Source organism: Lepidochelys kempii, chromosome 3, assembly GCF_965140265.1.
Source record: "Lepidochelys kempii isolate rLepKem1 chromosome 3, rLepKem1.hap2, whole genome shotgun sequence".
In the NCBI taxonomy this organism is placed as follows: domain Eukaryota; kingdom Metazoa; phylum Chordata; order Testudines; family Cheloniidae; genus Lepidochelys; species Lepidochelys kempii.
In genome coordinates this window covers 902,938-920,422 of record NC_133258.1, presented here as the reverse complement: position 1 = coordinate 920,422, position 17,485 = coordinate 902,938, and the positions used below count along the sequence as shown (strand labels likewise).

The 17,485-nt window shown below is 56.4% G+C and overlaps 2 protein-coding genes across 2 annotated transcripts in view; both read right to left on the bottom strand.

Annotated features, from left to right (window-relative positions):
• Nucleotides 1-494: 494 nt before the first annotated feature.
• Nucleotides 495-2,151, bottom strand: LOC140908404 (general transcription factor 3C polypeptide 2-like). The gene is made up of 3 exons (XM_073335416.1): nt 2,067-2,151; nt 1,488-1,590; nt 495-785 (listed from the first exon to the last, which is right to left on the bottom strand). Exons 2-3 carry the CDS (start codon nt 1,551-1,553, stop codon nt 579-581), a joined length of 273 nt encoding a protein of 90 aa, XP_073191517.1. The 5' UTR covers nt 1,554-1,590; nt 2,067-2,151; the 3' UTR covers nt 495-578.
• Nucleotides 1,716-17,485, bottom strand: part of LOC140908403 (general transcription factor 3C polypeptide 2-like) — a 30,837-nt gene continuing 15,067 nt past the window's right edge. Inside the window, 9 exon segments of the mRNA XM_073335415.1 lie at nt 1,716-1,852; nt 1,855-1,976; nt 1,978-2,189; nt 3,304-3,432; nt 3,783-3,870; nt 3,975-4,136; nt 4,328-4,472; nt 7,938-8,067; nt 8,472-8,503. Coding sequence (XP_073191516.1) covers nt 1,716-1,852; nt 1,855-1,976; nt 1,978-2,189; nt 3,304-3,432; nt 3,783-3,870; nt 3,975-4,136; nt 4,328-4,472; nt 7,938-8,067; nt 8,472-8,503 — 1,157 coding nt within the window.

Sequence of the window (17,485 nt, the reverse complement as noted above, 5' to 3'; positions counted from 1 at the left end):
GCTGCCCGTACAGCCTGGGCCCGGCCCAACAGCTGCTCTGCAGCCTCCCCATGCGGTGCCCACAGTACCCTGCGCCCAGGTCGGCAGGAGGGGCCTGAAGCCGGACGCTGGGAGCCAGGCACACGACCAGACAGCAACAGGTACAAAACCACAATGCTACACACAGGGCATCGCCTGCGGGAGGGGCCCCTGCACAGAGCATCAGCACCCCCCTCCCCCCCAGGCTGGGTGAGGGGCCGCTGCAGAGCAGCACCCCCCCCGCCCCCAGTTGGGTGAGAGGCCCCTGCACAGGTCCACCCACCCCAGCTCACAAGCTGGGTCAAGCAGACAGCCGAAGGGGCTATCCACAGCGATTGCCCGGCCGGCCAGCCAGCATGCCGCCCATGGCTCTCAGCCCATCCCGCGGGGGACAGATGGGCTGGGAGCTGGCAGGCCACATGATGCACTGAACCGGTCCCGAGCCTGAGCGGCTGGAGGCGGGACCCTGGCTGGGCTGCTGGGCATCTCCCCCCAGGCCTGGGGACCCCCCGGGAGGCGCTGCGGCATGGAGCATCCGGGCCAGGACTCCGGCCGGGCGGCTATTGTTCCTGCAGGAGGCTGTGCTCGGCGGAGCTGGGGCTCTCCGGCCTGTCCCTGTACATGGCGCTGAACTGGGCTCGGCACTCCTGGAGCAGCTTGTGGCCCACAGGGGAGGTGAGCCCCACCAGGCAGTGAGCCCGCACGATGCCCGACTGGCCACCCGACACCAGCCAGCCGTGAGAGTCCAGGTTGGGGCTGAAGCGAACCTGCCGGGAGAGGAGAATCAGGCGGGGCCTGCGAGGGGGCGGAGCTCAGAGGGGTGGGGGCCGGGGGGCGTCACCAGCTGCCGCAGCAGCAGGTCTGAGCAGCACTCGTCTGACCAGAACAAGGGGCGCAGCTCCTCCTTTGGGCTGCTCACGGGGCCTCGAGGCTGCCCCCCGCCCTATGAGACAGACAGACCTGCTGCACGGCCCTCCCGCGGGCTGCCCCCAGGGATGCCACTGCAGCGTGTCCTGGGCCCCTGCGCTGGGGGGGGGCTCAACAACGCCGAGGCTTCAGGTCTCCTGCCCCCTTCCCAGCCCCTGCCCCACATGCTCTTCATCTCCACCTCAGTACTGCGGACCGGCTCTGAGAGGAGGGAGGGCAGGCAGCGGGTGGCAAGGGCTAGCCCAGCATCCTGCAATGGGCTCCTGCTGCAGCCCAGGGGGATCCTGCCCCCAAGCGCCCTGGGGTCCAGTCCCACCCCCCAGCACTCCCCCCGCTGTGAGGCTGTAGGAGCCAGTGCAGGGAGAGCACCTGGAGATCCTGCTGGGACTGGCATGGTGGGGTGAAGGGGTACAGGTGGGGGGGCTGGGCCGCTCCAGCACAGCGGGGGTGAAGGGAGACCAGCGGGGGAGCCGGGCTTCCTTGGCATGGCGGGGGCAGGGGCGGCCAGGCTTCCCAGCACAGGGCTGCAGGCCGGCGCTCACCTTGTGGATGGACTCCAGCTGCATGCGGTCCAGGCTCAGCTCGGCCTTCACCTCCTGCTCGTGCATCCTGCGCGTGGGCTCCCGGCTGAAGAAGTTTTGGAAGCTGCGCTGGGGGGTAAGGTACAGAGTGAGCAGGACACTGGAACTGGGCCCCTGGGAAGGGCAAACTGGGGCCAGGGTGGGTGTCTGCCAATGGGTGCAGCCACTCCCCCAGCTCTTGGGCCCCAGCTAGCCATGAACACAGTGGCCTGAGCTCTCACAGTCCACTTGGCATGAGAGACCCACAGCTCGGAGCACTGTGGGGCACCCAGCCAGCCCGCACAGCCCCAGCAGGCCCATGGGCTGGGAGGGGTTGGGGGGGGTCTATAGGCCATGCGGCCTTGTGGGTAGCGCTCTGGACTGGCACTCAACAGAGCTGGATTCCGCTCACAACTCGGCCAGGGGCCTGCTGGCCCCAGCTTCCCCATCTGCACAGAGAGCCCCCCACACACAGGAGGGGTGAGGGGAGCAGAGAGCTCCCCACACACACAGGAGGGGGGAGACAAAGGGGCTCCCCGGTTGTCCAGCCGGCGCCGGTACCAGGTCTGTGTCCTGGAAGCGGAGGCAGTGATCCTTTGTCATCTCGCTGTAGGTCCGGGTCTTCGGCCTTGGCTCCTCGCCTCCCGCAGAGCTGCAGGGCACCAGATCTGCTTTGTAGATGGGCTGGGGGAGGAGACACGTCCTGAGGGCAGGGCCATGCTGCTCCCACCCCCAGGGACTTGGCTGGGGCAGGCTGTCCCCCATGGGAGCACGGTCTGGGGTGACAATGGGGCCCTGTGACTCCGGTCCGTGCCTCGGCTGCGGGCGCTGAGCGGGGCCAAACCAAGGGCCAGGGACGACGCTGACAGAGCTGGGGCACTGGAAGGTAACAACACGGGGCACAGTAATGAGGGGATGGGCTGCTCCCCCCACCGCTGGGGGGCTGGCACAGGAAGAGCCGTGGGGATCCAGAACAGCTGTAGGAATGGCGGAGAGAGCGGCGCTGTCCTTGCTGCCCCCCGGGCCCTCGTCCTGGTCCTGATCCTGAGAGGTTCCTGACCAGGGAAGCCAGAAAGGGGCCAAGAGGACATTGCCACCCCACAAGCTGAACCCTGGCCCCACACCTGGGCAGCTCTGGCTCTGAGACCAGCCAAGGGACTGTCTTACCAGGAGCTTTCCCTTCCCAGCCTCTCCAGGGGCCAGGAGAGAGTGGTTCAATTAAAGCCCTAGGAAGGTTTCCTTGTTGCTGGGGCCCGCCAGCTGTTCCTTAGTCAGAGGTCATTATGGGTGGGGCCACGGACACCCCAGGCCGAGGCCTCTGGATACCTTGTTCCCCCCAGGTCAGGGCTGGACGGGGACCAGGTCACATTAACACGTCTGGCCCCTTTATTCACTCAGGCCCCCGCAGCGCGGCCCGAGCACACCCCTGCACCCAGCCCTGCCCGAACACACGGCTCCCATGGGCCCCTTGCTCCCAGGGCTGTGGGGGCATCCTGGGCTGCCATGGTTGAGGTGGACAGGAACATAGTCCTGTACTTGCCTTGTGCCCCATAGCCCCTCATGCACTACTGCCTCCAGCCCCATGGTCCTCCCAGCCGCTCACCCCCACATCCCCTCCATCCCACTGCCTCCAGCCCCATGGACCCATTCTGTCAAGCCACTTGCCCACCCAACTCTCCAGTCCCTCCACCCAGTTCAGCCCTTGAGCCCCATGGCCCCCGCCCGCCCTCACATGCAATTCACCCAGAGCCATGCCCTCAGCCCACTGGGCTGCTCCCTCAAGGAGAGAGACACTTACAAATCTGCGCTCCGAGGGCCGCTTGATGTTGAGCGGGTTCATGGCCAGGTCGGGCAGCACTGCGGCCAGCAGCTCCCCGGTGATGTCCCCGGCCGCCACAGCGTTCAGCCAGTCGGAGCTGGAGATGCTCTACCGAGGGAGACGGGAGCAAAGCTCTCAGTGCAAGCCCTGCTCCGAGACAGAGGGGCCCCAGCTGCCAAGTCAGAGGGGTGCCCATGTGGCAGGGCCTGGGCTGTCCCTAGCTGGCCAGGAAAGGGGAACGGGAAACCCCGCGGGCAGCGGGGTCCCGGCTCCACCCCGCCGCAGGCTCAGAACCGAGTGGGGGACGTGGGAGCCAGGGGCCCTGCTCCAGGCAGCACAGCGTGTCCCCGAGAGCCACACCCAGCAGAGTGCAGGAGCTGGCAGCCCCCCAAGGGCTACGGGGCACAGCTGGCCCCAAGCACCCAGGGACCTTGAACCCTCTCACCACCAGCTCTTACCCACACAGTCCCCTTGCGAGGGGCCACGAAGTAGGCCTTGAAGCCCAGGTAGCCGGCGTCAATATAGTGGATTCCACACAGTCCATACCTGCAAGAGAGAGCGAGTGAGACCCCAGGGGCCAGGCAGCACTGGGCTCGGGCGAGGGCAATGCAGGGAGCCCCCAGGCCCAGCCCCAGGGGAGGGTCACTCACGAGGCGTAACAGTTGTCCTGGGCCACAGTGACGCCATTGTAGGGCAGCAGCCAGGTGATCTCGGTGGTCAGGAAACGCTTGATGCTGTTGATGGGTTCATAGAGACGCCGCAGGTCCCAGAACTTGATCTTCCGGTCATTCCCCGCCGTAACCAGAAAGTTGCTGAGAAGCCCTGGGCCACCTCCCCATCCCCCCTGGGAGCCAGCACCTCAGGGCCAGCTCAGACGCCTGACCCTCACGCCCTCCCCAACAGGTAACACTTCCCCCCAACCCCATGGGGGTAGGGCCTTCCCTAGCCAGGCTGGGCCCCTCCCTGGCAGGCACCAGCTGCCCCTGCCCGGCCCACTGCTCACCTGTTGACTTTGCACCACTCGATGCTTCTGACGGCATGGTCGTGGGCAAGGAAGCACCTGAAGGGGTAGATCTTGAGGGAGCCATCGGGCTGCCGCACGCGCTGCAGCAGGGACTTGGTGGGCAGGTTCCAGATGGCCACAGTGCCTGGGGGAACACACCGAGATGCCCGTGAGCCCAGCACCGGCAGCCCACAGACCTCGGGAGCCCCCATCCTGCCAAGGGGAAGCATCGGGGCTAGGGGGCCTGTGGGAATTGTCTGATTTCTATGAACTATCTTTATGACTCTGTAGAGATCCGCTTGGCACTGCTGCTGTGACGCTGACAGACCAGGTGTCAGCTCATGCCCAGGCCCCGAGATTTCACCTGAACGCTGACCAACAGACAGCCGGAACCTGCCCGACTCACCTGCACTAGTGCTGCTAACACGGGGTAAGTTTATACCAAGGTGTTCAGACTTTGAGACGCCTGCAGAATGCTGCCTGTGGTCCTCTCCCTTCTGACATCTGTGCCCCACGGGACAAGGGGGTAGTAAGTGTTTGCATTGCAACGCTCTAACGGTGCAAGTCATCACCCAGGAAAGCAGCATTAATTCATGGAAAATGCTGGCTTCTTACAGAAGGCACTATCCTGTCCACCAAGGCGTCCCATTGAGCACTGTGAACTAGCAAGAACAAAGCCTTTGTTAACTGCCTCCCCCGGCCCCACGAAGGAGACGCATGAGAACTCCTGGTCTCACCTTGAGCTCTGGGGGAAGGGGATAAAAATCCCTGACAAGAAGAAACGGTGTCTCTGTGCTGCTTGGACTTTGCGAGGGCGAGGATGTCTAAGCGCAAGCAAGGGTTCCCCTGCTGCTCAGCTTGGGCTTGCCCTACAGGACACAGAGAGCTTGCTTGTGACAGCAGCTTCTACCACCTTTATTGCATTGTCAGTATGGTCCCCACTTCCCTATTGTTTGTCTGATGTATGATCTCTGGTTCTTTGATTGTTTCTGACTGTTACGTAATTAATTTTGCTAGGTGTAAATTAAAGTGGTGGGGTGTAACTGGCTAGAGAATTTTGTTACAATGTTAGGATTGGTTAGTAAAATTTTAGTAAAATGATTGGTGAAGGTAGAGCTAAGCAGGACTCAAGTTTCACTGTACAAACTGGGGTCCAAAAGGAAGTTCTTTGGGAACCGACTCCAGGACACAGCCCCAAGATCAGAGCTGCCAGACCTCAACACCCTGCCAATGACACCGCATAGAAACTGGAATCCTCCAGATGGACCTTGTCATAAATATAGCGGGAAGGGTAAACCCTTTTGAAATCCCTCCTGGGCGGGGGAAAGCTCCTCTCACCTGTAAAGGGTTAAGAAGCTAAAGGTAACCTCGCTGGCACCTGACCAAAATGACCAAAGAGGAGACAAGATACTTTCAAAAGCTGGGAGGAGGGAGAGAAACAAAGGGTCTGTGTGTCTGTCTATATTCTGTCTTGGCCGGGGATAGACCAGGAATGGAGTCTTAGAACTTTTAGTAAGTAATCTAGCTAGGTACATGTTAGATTATGATTTCTTTAAATGGCTGAGAAAAGAACTGTGCTGAATAGAATAACTATTTCTGTCTGTGTATCTTTTTTGTAACTTAAGGTTTTGCCTAGAGGGGTTCTCTATGTTTTGAATCTAATTACCCTGTAAGGTATCTACCATCCTGATTTTACAGGGGGGATTTCTTTATTTCTATTTACTTCTATTTTTATTAAAAGTCTTCTTGTAAGAAAACTGAATGCTTTTTCATTGTTCTCAGATCCAAGGATTTGGGTCTGTGGTCACCTATGCAAATTGGTGAGGCTTTTTATCCAACATTTCCCAGGAAAGGCGGGGTGCAAGTGTTGGGAGGATTGTTCATTGTTCTTAAGATCCAAGGGTCTGGATCTGTAGTCACCTAGGCAAATTGGTGAGGCTTTTTACCAAACCTTGTCCAGGAAGTGGGGTGCAAGGTTTTGGGAAGTATTTTGGGGGGAAAGACGTGTCCAAACAGCTCTTCCCCAGTAACCAGTATTAGTTTGGTGGTGGTAGCGGCCAATCCAAGGACAAAGGGTGGAATATTTTGTACCTTGGGGAAGTTTTGACCTAAGCTGGTAAAGATAAGCTTAGGAGGTTTTTCGTGCAGGTCCCCACATCTGTACCCTAGAGTTCAGAGTGGGGGAAGAACCTTGACAGACCTGATCTTGACTGGCCCTCAATAAAAGTTCATCTGTCTTATTGGGAGTGGTGAGCACTGTATGCATAGTGTGTGAAGTCTGTTTTTGGTGATTGTTAATAAATAGAGGTTAAGTAGGATATTATTGTGTAAGGCTCTTTCACTGGCAAAAGACACTGCAAACTTGGGAGGGTTACACCTGAGTCCTTGGAACGGGGTGAGGGCGGGTGCCCTAGAGTGTTAAGCAGACAGGGGCAAACTACGGCCCACGGGCCACATCCGGCCCGCAGGACCCTTCCCTCTGGCCCCCGAGCTCCTGCCAGGGAGCGGGGTCAGGACAGGGTTGCAGAGGAGCCAGCCCAACTCCCCGCTCAGCAGCAGCCTGGTGAGTGGGGCACAGCCTAGCCCCTGGCCCCTCCCCTTCTGCTCCCCTCCCTCCCTGCCTCCCTCACAGTCACAGTTCACAGAGTTCAGGAGGGTGGGGAGGCTAGGAGCACGGAAGGGTTGAAAGGAGGTGGTCAAGAGGCCTGGGCCCTGCTGCCAGGGATGGGGCAGAGCAAACCAGGGCCCCCCTCCATCTCCAGCATGCTTGGCCCCTGTCCCCAGCAGCCAAGCCCAGACAGGGAGCGAGCTGCCAAACGAGCAGGGGAAACAGACAGGGAAAGGACTGAGCCCCCCCTTTCCCCCACCCCACAGGTAACATGGGGCAGGGAGAGCAGGGAGGGTTGGATAGGAGGTGCGGGGGCCCCAAGGGGACGGTCAGGGGGTGGAGAGCAGGGGAGATTGGATGGGGCAGGGGTCCCGGGGAGCAGGGGAGATTGGATAGGAGACGGGCATCCCGGGGGGATGGTCAGGGGGCAGAGAGCAGGGGCTTTTGAATAGGATGCAGGAGTCCCGGGGGGCAGTCAGGGGTGGGGAGCAGGGAGGGTTGGATGGGGGAGGGAGTTCCGAGAGGCTGGAATGGGGGCGGGGGCCGGGCCACGCCTCGCTGTTTGGGGAGACATAGCCTCCCCCATCCTTCCCTACCCGGCCCTCCAGACAATTTCTATACCCGATGTTTGCCCACCCCTGGTGTGAGGTGACACCCAAGCCCTGGGAACAGGGCGAGGGGGGGCCCCAGAGTGTGAGGTGACACCCGAGCCCTGGGAACGGGGCGAGGGGGAGGCGCCCAGAGTGTGAGGTGGCGCCCGAGCCCTGGGAACGGGGGGGCGGGAAGAGAGCGGCCCAGAGCGTGTGAGTAACAGAATTTTGTGCGGGTAACACTCCTGCCCTGCAGCCACACCCTGTCCCCTTCCCACCCCTGCCCCCAGCCACCCTGTCCAGTGCCTACCCTGCCACCTGCCTGCCCATCCTCCTGCCCTGCCAGGCATCTCACTCAGCCTTTTCGCACCCTGCCCTGCCCGTCCTAGGGCCAAGCGGGAGGCTGACTCACCATCGTAGAAGCCGGCTGCCAGGTGCTGGTGGGGCTTGGAAGGCATCCAGGAAAGGCTGAAGCACTGGCCGCACTCAGACGAGTTCCCTGCCTGGATGGAGCCAACCTGCAGGGTGGCGATGCACTGCACCTGCGGGTGCCGAGGACACGGCCTGGGTTAGCAGAGTCCTGGTGCTAGTCAGCCCCTCCAGGCCCCCTTGCCAGCACCCACACCCATGGCACCAGCCCCATGGAACCGGGCGTCATGCAGCACCATGAGCTGCACAACCACCAGGGCTAGGGCCCTGCGGGACCCAACTCCCATCCCCCTGCTAGACTGGGCCCCCACAGGGGGAAAAGCCCTGTGCTGCTCCCATTCCACCTCCCAGCCCCATGCTCCCCAGGGGCCAGGACCCCTGCTGGGGCTCAGCATTGGTGCCCCCTAGCAACCCAGATTCCACCTGCAGTCCTGGTCCATGGGGCGGAGAGCATGGTAGTGAAGGGCTGCCAGGAATGGGGGTATGGGCTGAGCCCAGCGCACCAGCAGACACTCACCTTGCAGATGGTGTGCTTTGGGAAGGGCCCACCTAGGAGAAAGGAGAGAGCAGGACAGTCAGAAAGGGCAGGAGCTGTGCCAAGGGCTAGCTGAGCTAGGTGAGGCTGCCCCAGTCCCTAAGGGTCCACACTGTCCTGGGGACCTGCGGCCTGGCAGCTTGGTTGGCCTGGGATGTGAGGGCTGGAGGAATCATAGAAATGGAAGGGACCTCAAGAGGTCATCTAGTCCACTCCCCTGAACTCAAGGCAGGAACTATGCAAAAAATGAGGTTAGTTAAACAGAAATTAAAAGGTACAGTGACTAGAGTGAAATCCCTACAAGCTGCATGGACACTTTTCAAGGACACCATAATAGAGGCCTCAACTTAAATGTATACCCCAAATTAAAAAACACAGTAAAAGAACTAAAAAAGAGCCACCGTGGCTTAACAACCATGTAAAAGAAGCAGTGAGAGATAAAAAGGCATCTTTTAAAAAGTGGAAGTCAAATCCTAGTGAGGTAAATAGAAAGGAGCATAAACACTGACAAATTAAATGTAAAAACATAATAAGAAAAGCCAAAAAGGAGTTTGAAGAACAGCTAGCCAAAAACTCAAAAGGTAATAACAAAACGTTTTTCAAGTACATCAGAAGCAGGAAGCCTGCTAAACAACCAGGGGGGCCCCTGGACGATCGAGATACAAAAGGAGCACTTAAAGATGATAGAGTCATTGCAGAGAAACTAAATGAATTCTTTGCTTCAGTCTTCACGGCTGAGGATGTTAGGGAGATTCCCAAAACTGAGCTGTCTTTTGTAAGTGACAAATCTGAGGAATTGTCACAGATTGAAGTGTCACTAGAGGAAGTTTTGGAATTAATTGAGAAACTGAACAGTAACAAGTCACCGGGATCAGATGGCATCACCCAAGAGCTCTGAAAGAACTCAAACATGAAATTGCGGAACTATTAACGATGGTTTGTAACCTGTCCTTTACATCAGCTTCTGCACCCAGTGACTGGGAGATAGCAAATGTAATGCCAATATTTAAGAAGGGTTCTAGAGGTGATCCTGGCAATTACAGACCAGTAAGCCTAACGTCAGTACTGGGCAAATTAGTTGAGACAATAGTAAAGAATAAAATTGTCAGACACACAGAAGAACATAAATTGCTGCGCAAAAGTCAACATGGTTTCTGTAAAGGGAGATCATGTTTTACTGATCTATTCAAGCTCTTTGAAGGGGTCAACCAACTTGTGGCCAAGAGGGATCCAGTGGACACAGTGTACTTAGATTTCCAGAAAGCCTTTGACAAGGTCCCTCACCAAAGGCTCTTACGTAAATTAAGTTGTCGTGGGATAAGAGGGAAGATCCTTTCATGGATTGAGAACTGGTTAAAAGACAGGGAACAAAGGATAGGAATAAATGGTCAATTTTCAGAATGGAGAGGGGTAACTAGTGGTGTTCCTCAAGGGTCAATCCTAGGTCCAATCCTATTCAACTTATTCATAAATGATCTGGAGAAAGGGGTAAACAGTGAGGTGGCAAAGTTTGCAGATGATACTAAACTGCTCAAGATAGTTAAGACCAAAGCACACAGTAAAGAACTTCAAAAAGATCTCACAAAACTAAGTGATTGGACAACAAAATGGCAAATGAAATTTAATGTGGATAAATGTAAAGTAATGCACATTGGAAAAAATAACCCCAACTATACATACAATATGATGGGGGCTAATTTAGCTACAACTAATCAGGAGAAAGATCTTGTCGTCATCGTGGATAGTTCTCTGAAGACGTCCATGCAGTGTGCAGCGGCAGTCAAAAAAGCAAACGGGATGTTAGGAATCATTAAAAAAGGGATAGAGAATAAGATGGAGAATATCATATTGCCTCTATATAAATCCATGGTACGCCCACATCTTGAATACTGCGTACAGATGTGATCCCCTCATCTCAAAAAAGATAGACTGGCATTAGAAAAGGTTCAGAAAAGGGCAACTAAAATGATTAGGGTCCCATATGAGGAGAGATTAAAGAGGTTAGAACTTTTCAGCTTGGAAAAGAGGAGACTAAGGGGGGATAGGATAGAGGTCTATAAAATCATGAGTGGGGTGGAGAAAGTGAATAAGGAAAAGTTATTTACTTGTTCCCATAAATAAAAGAACTAGGGGCCACCAAATGAAATTAATGGGTAGCAGATTTAAAACAAATTAAAAGAAGTTCTTCATTCAGAGCACAGTCAACCTGTGGAACTCCTTGCCTTAAGAGGTTGTGAAGACTAGGACTATAACAGGGTTTAAAAGAGAACTGGATAAATCCAGGGAGGTTAAGTCCATTAATGGCTATTAGACAGGATGGGTAAGGAATGGTGTCCCTAGCCTCTGTTTGTCCAAGGGTGGAGATGGATGGCAGGAGACAGATCACTAGACCATTACTGATTACCTAGGGAGGTGGTGGAATCTCCTTCCTTAGAAGTTTTTAAGGTCAGGCTTGACAAAGCCCTGGCTGGGATGATTTAATTGGGGATCGGTCCTGCTTTGAGCAGGGGGTTGGATTAGATGACCTCCTGAGGTGCCTTCCAACTCTGATATTCTATGATTCGGTTCACCCCTTCTGGGGCACGTGGCATTGGCCAGTGTTGGCAGACAGGATACTGGGCTGGATGGACCTTTGGTCTGACCCAGTATGGCTATTCTTATATTCTAAGTATTATCTAGACCATGCCTGACAGGTGTTTGTCCAACCTGCTCTTAAAAATCCCCAATGACAGAGATTCCACAACCTCCCTAGGCAATTTATTCCAGTGCTGAACCACCCTGACACATAGGAAGTTTTTCCTAATGTCAAACCTAAACCACCCGTGCTGCAATTTAACATGGTCCAGCCTGGCCAGTCTCAGAGCTCCCTCAAGCCAGGCTGCTGTGAGATAACCTTGGTTTACTGTGTCTGTCCCTTTTCCTAGATCCTGAGGCCTGAAAGGCCCTTGTGAGCAGCTAATCTGACCCCGTGTCCCACAGGCCAGAGATCAGCCACCCAAGGATTCCTAGAGCAGAGCTTAGAGAAAAACAGCTGATCCAGATTTCAGAGTAACAGCCGTGTTAGTCTGTATTCGTAAAAAGAAAAGGAGTACTTGTGGCACCTTAGAGACTAACCAATTTATTTGAGCGTGAGCTACAGCTTACTTCATCGGAAGTTCATTCATCAGCTGATCCAGACTGAAACATTGGCCGTGATGGAACATACATCAGAACCCTTGGTCAGTTGTTCCAATGGTTAATGACTCTCCCTGTTAAACATTTACACCTTACTGCCAGTCTGAATGTGTCTGGTTTCAGCTTCCTTTCTCTGCTAGACTGAGTAGCCCGTTATTAAATTTTTGTTCCCCATGTAGGGGTATAGGCTGTAATCAAGTCACCCCTTCACCTTGTCTTTATTAAACTAAAGAGACTCCAGAAGCTCAATCGCTTTAAGGCAGGCTTTCTAAGCCTTCAGTCATTCACATGCCTCCTCTCGGACTCCTCTCCAATTTATCAACATCCTTCCTGAAGTGTGGGCACCAGACCTGGATACAGGGTCCCAGCAGCAGTCGCCCCAGTGCTAAACAGAGGTACAATAACCTCTCTGCTCCGACTCGAGATTCCCCTGTTTATGCTCCCAGCTTGGTATTAGCTCTTTTGGACACAGTGTTACACTGGGAGCTCATGTCCTGCTGATTGTCCACCATGACATGCAGGGTAGAGTCCCTCAGCCTGTAAGTCTGGCCTGCAGCCTTTGCTCCTAGTTGTACATTTAGCCATACTAAAATGTACACTGCTTGCTTGTGCCCCGTGTCCCCAGGGATCCAGATCGCTCTGTGTCACTGACTTGTCCTCTTCATTATTCACCACTCCCCCAATCTTTGGATCATCTAAAAACTTTATCAGTGTTTGGGTTTGTTTTCTTCCAGGTCATTGATAAAACTGTTAAATAGTGTAGGGCCAAGACCCCATCCCTATGGAATCCCACTGGAAAGAAACCTGCTTGATAATGAGAACCCCCATTTACAATTACCTTTTGAGACCTACCAGTTAGCCAGTTTTTAATCCATTTAATGTGGGACAGGTTCATTTTATATCATTCTAGCTTTTTAATCAAAATGTTGTGCGATACCAAGTCGAATACCTTAGAGAACCCTAAGTATATTAGGTCAACACTATTACCAGGATCAGCCAAGCCTGTAAGTGCCTAATAATATCTATAGATCAAGCTAGTTGGACCAAATCTATTTCCCATAAACCCAGATGAGTGCCATGAATTACATCATCCTCCATTAATTCTTTATTAAGCTGTGTCTGTCAGTCCTGGGGAGGGCAGCTGTGTCTGAGCTGAGTTCGTCCCAGCCTCCTGGGACCTCTCAGTCCATTGTCCTCCTCCTGCAGAGCCCTGCTGCGTTCACACATTCCGCCACCAGAACGGCCCCTGGATAGATTCAGTCCCCGGACCTCCCCCTGCCTTGATGGAGCCTCCACTGCCGTGGGCTGGCTTTAGCCAGTCCTTAATGCCCAGTCATGTGACACAAACACCTAGCCTCCAGGTCTGCCCCAGAGCAGCTTTTTACCCCTTCTGTCCCCACGGGGCAGCAGTCCCTAGGCCAGGGAGTCACAAATTCCCAACTCTGTGGGGGAGGCTGGGATGGCAGCTTCACCCTTGGGCCTAGGCACAGGGCGCTCAGCTACCTATAGGGCAAACTGGGGCCAGGGGGTGGGAGTCTGACGATGAGGGACCAGGCCTCTGGCTTTTCTCATACTTTGGCAGCCCTTGTGTAGCTCGTCCTGCCAACAGTCACCCAGCAACTTGAACTGAGGTGCCACCCCCCAAATATGACTACCATGACCCCTCCCCCATTACAGCCTCTCCCCTAGGCCCAGCCACGCAGCGCCAACCTGCCCAGCAGACATAACATTCCTGCCCTCCCAACTCACCCAGCGGGCTGGGTGCCCTAGGCCTCTCTCCCAACCCACCCACCCAATCCAACAGTCTGCCATGCACCTCTCCCCGGCCTGTCCAGTACAGCAGGAAACCTCTGGCATGGGTAATGAAGCCACCCCATTGTTCCAGATACAGACAGCAGCCCACCCCAAGGAGGCAGGGGGAGCAGATCCCTGTGAGACCAGCAGGTCTAGCAGCCCCTCCCTGCCCCACATTCCTCCCACTCAGACATGACAGGCAGCAGACAGGCACTTCAATTACTGCGCGGAGCGGAGCAGTCATGCATCTTCTCGGGTGCTTCAATTACAGATGGCCAGCTTGTCAATTACCTCCTCCAGGCGGTGGGGAGGGGAGGGGAGCAGCGCCCATGGCAGCCCCTCTGCCCACTACCCCGGGAAGGGGGGTGCATGGAACAGGGGGAGAGCAGTTCACATTGACCTGGGGATCTCCAGCACCAGCAGCCCCTAGGCCATGGCGGCTGGGCTGGACTTAGGCCAGCAGGGATAGCTCCCCCACGCTGAGCCCAGAGCTGTCTGCACTGCGCTACAGCAGCACCAAGCCAGCAGGCGAGCCCCCACCTCACAAAGGGGGCACTGTGCCAGCAGGGATTAACCTGCTAGCCCAAGGGGATCAAACCAGGAGGCAAAGAGTGAACCCCTGTAGCTGGCTGCCTGAGGGCCTGGCAGGGATGCTCTGAACTACAGGGGCTTTGCCAGAGGAGCAGGGCCCAGTCCCCACCGGGTGCCTGGAGTGGTTTCAGGGGGTGGGGCTGCAGATGCTGATTAGCTCTGGCACAGGCCTGCCCCATGGAGGAGCGAGTGGGCCTGGCTTCCCATTGTTACAGCACCAGCAGAGGAGACACTGGTCCAGGCTGAAGGAGCACTGGCCATCCATCACACCCAGCCCCCGCAGACAAGCCTAGTTACAAGCATCGTTAGCTGACTGACTTGGCTGAGCACCGAGGCCGCTCCCAGCCCAAGGAGGAGCGGGAGGAGCTCCCCAGCACTCCCAGCCCCTAAGGCAGGCCCCACATTCCCCAACCCAGCTCAGGCTTCGATGACTCCCCAGGGAGCAGCTGGGGCCCCCAAGAAGCCGCAGAGCTGCACCTCCCAGTCTGGGCCCCTTTCCTGCAGACGGTAGCACCCTCTGGTGGCCACAAGGAACAGCTGCACTCACCCGCACTGTCCCAGGTGCCAGGGCCGCAGTGCTCCGTGAGAGAGGTGCCTGCTCCCCTACCCAGCCAGGTGGGGACGTCGCTGGGAAGCCCAGCTCCCCGTCAGCCTGTTCGCCTTGGCAGCCCTCTCGGCAGGCACTGCCTTATCTGCAGCAGGGCTCCCAAGCAGGATCTAAGCCCACCGCTGGCTCTCACTGTCCGGCAGGGAGGCCTCGGCCAGGCTGCAGCGTGTCCGGGGGCGCAATGCAGGTACAATGCTTCGAACGAGGGGCCCTGGGAAGGGCCTGGTGCACGAAACCAGGGTACTAACATGACCAGCTCATCACCGAGACCCCCACCATGGGCAGAGCCTCCCAGGGGCACACCCCTCTACCACCTGGCCTGCCTTGGCCCGGCCCAGCTCCTCTCTGTGCAGCACCCAGCCTGACCATTTGGAGAGGGAACCCCCATGAACAAGGAAACATGGCCAGACTGGGGGAGAGTCAGCCAGGCCAAGAGGGGAGGAAACGCCCCACAGACAGCCAAGGGGCACAGCCAGGCTGGGCTAGCTTAAGGAAAGCAGTGGATGTATTGTTTCTTGACTTTAGCAAAGCTTTTGACATGGTCTCCCACAGTATTCTTGTCAGCAAGTTAAGGAAGTATGGGCTGGATGAATGCACTATAAGGTGGATAGAAAGCTGGCTAGATTGTCGGGCTCAACGGGTAGTGATCAATGGCTCCATGTCTAGTTGGCAGCCGGTGTCAAGTGGAGTGCCCCAGGGGTCGGTCCTGGGGCCGGTTTTGTTCAATATCTTCATAAATGATCTGGAGGATGGTGTGGATTGCACTCTCAGCAAATTTGCGGATGATACTAAACTGGGAGGAGTGGTAGATAAGCTGGAGGGCAGGGATAGGATACAGAAGGACCTAGACAAATTGGAGGATTGGGCCAAAAGAAATCTGATGAGGTTCAATAAGGATAAGTGCAGGGTCCTGCACTTAGGACGGAAGAACCCAATGCACAGCTACAGACTAGGGACCGAATGGCTAGGCAGCAGTTCTGCGGAAAAGGACCTAGGGGTGACAGTGGACAAGAAGCTGGATATGAGTCAGCAGTGTGCCCTTGTTGCCAAGAAGGCCAATGGCATTTTGGGATGTATAAGTAGGGGCATAGCGAGCAGATCGAGGGACGTGATCGTTCCCCTCTATTCGACATTGGTGAGGCCTCATCTGGAGTACTGTGTCCAGTTTTGGGCCCCACACTTCAAGAAGGATGTGGATAAATTGGAGAGAGTCCAGCGAAGGGCAACAAAAATGATTAGGGGACTGGAACACATGACTTATGAGGAGAGGCTGAGGGAGCTGGGATTGTTTAGCCTGCAGAAGAGAAGAATGAGGGGGGATTTGATAGCTGCTTTCAACTACCTGAAAGGGGGTTCCAAAGAGGATGGCTCTAGACTGTTCTCAATGGTAGCAGATGACAGAACGAGGAGTAATGGTCTCAAGTTGCAGTGGGGGAGGTTTAGGTTGGATATTAGGAAAAACTTTCACTAAGAGAGCGGTGAAACACTGGAATGCGTTACCTAGGGAGGTGGTAGAATCTCCTTCCTTAGAGGTTTTTAAGGTCAGGCTTGACAAAGCCCTGGCTGGGATGATTTAACTGGTAATTGGTCCTGCTTCGAGCAGGGGGTTGGACTAGATGACCTTCTGGGGTCCCTTCCAACCCTGATATTCTATGATTCTAAGGAGAATCAGCAAACAGCCCTAGAGGTGCTGATGGATGGCTCCCACCTGCCAGCGGACAGAGGTCAGACACCCAACCTTGTCCTGCGTCCCCTTGGCTGAGCTCGACCTGCTGACCAGGGCAAGCTTGGCTCGCCCGAGAGTGGAGGACGGGTCCAAGGGAACGCACTGAAGTGGGCTGAGTCCTTCCTGGAGGGATGCACCCAAAGAGCAGGGTTGGGAAGGGCCACTCCCTGGCTGTGCGCCACAAGGACCAGGTCTCCCTCGGGCCCGTCTCAACACCCACCTGCAGCTGCCAGGTGAGCCGGTCAGACACCGGGGCTCCAGCACCACCTCCCGCTCTGTCTGCCTTTTGCCACATTCCACCGCACACGACCCCCGAGATGGCCCCGGGCCTGGAGAACAGTTGGCTGGCAGCGCCCCCAAGCCAGGCTGAGGAGTTCTGGCCCCAGTGCCATCTCCATGGGTGAGGGTCAGGTCAGTCCCTGGCCTGGGAGACGGCTGGATTCCTTGCTGAGCTCTCACACAGCAGCACCCAGCAGTAATGCCGACAACCAGCTCTGGCTGGCTAGGAGGCCTGCCCCATCCCGGCAGATGAAGACTCTGCCTCAGTCACTCCTCTGGGGCGCAATGGACCTGGGCATGGAGCTGCCAACCCCTTCAGAATGCTGCAGCAGGTCCCCTCAGCACCATGGCTACCGCCAATCTATCAGCCCTGTCTCTGCGCTACGCTGCCTTCCCAGGCTCTTCAAAGCAAGTCCCAGGGCTCAGCCTCTCTCTTCAAAGCACTGCGTGGACCGGGCTCCCGGGACCCGAAAGACTGTCTGAAGCGCTGGACAAAGACAGCAGATGACAGCTTTGCTCCTCTGGCCCAGTGGAGCGCTCAGCAATTCAAGGACAGCTGGTCTGTGCCGGAGATGGGACATTTACAGGGGTGGGCCCAGACTGTGGAGTGAACTCACCCTGAAGCAGCCTCCCACTTCCGCTCCAAGGGAAGAGCGCGTTGCTTTAACCTCCCTTCTCTGATACACACCCCACAGCAGGGACGTCTAGACCCCAACCGTTACCAAACCCAAATGCTGCATGGCACATGAACAAACCTGGGGGCTGCTGTGGAGTCACACTGCTCAACGCAGGCGAGGCTCTCCAATACCGGTGCAGAGCGCGGGG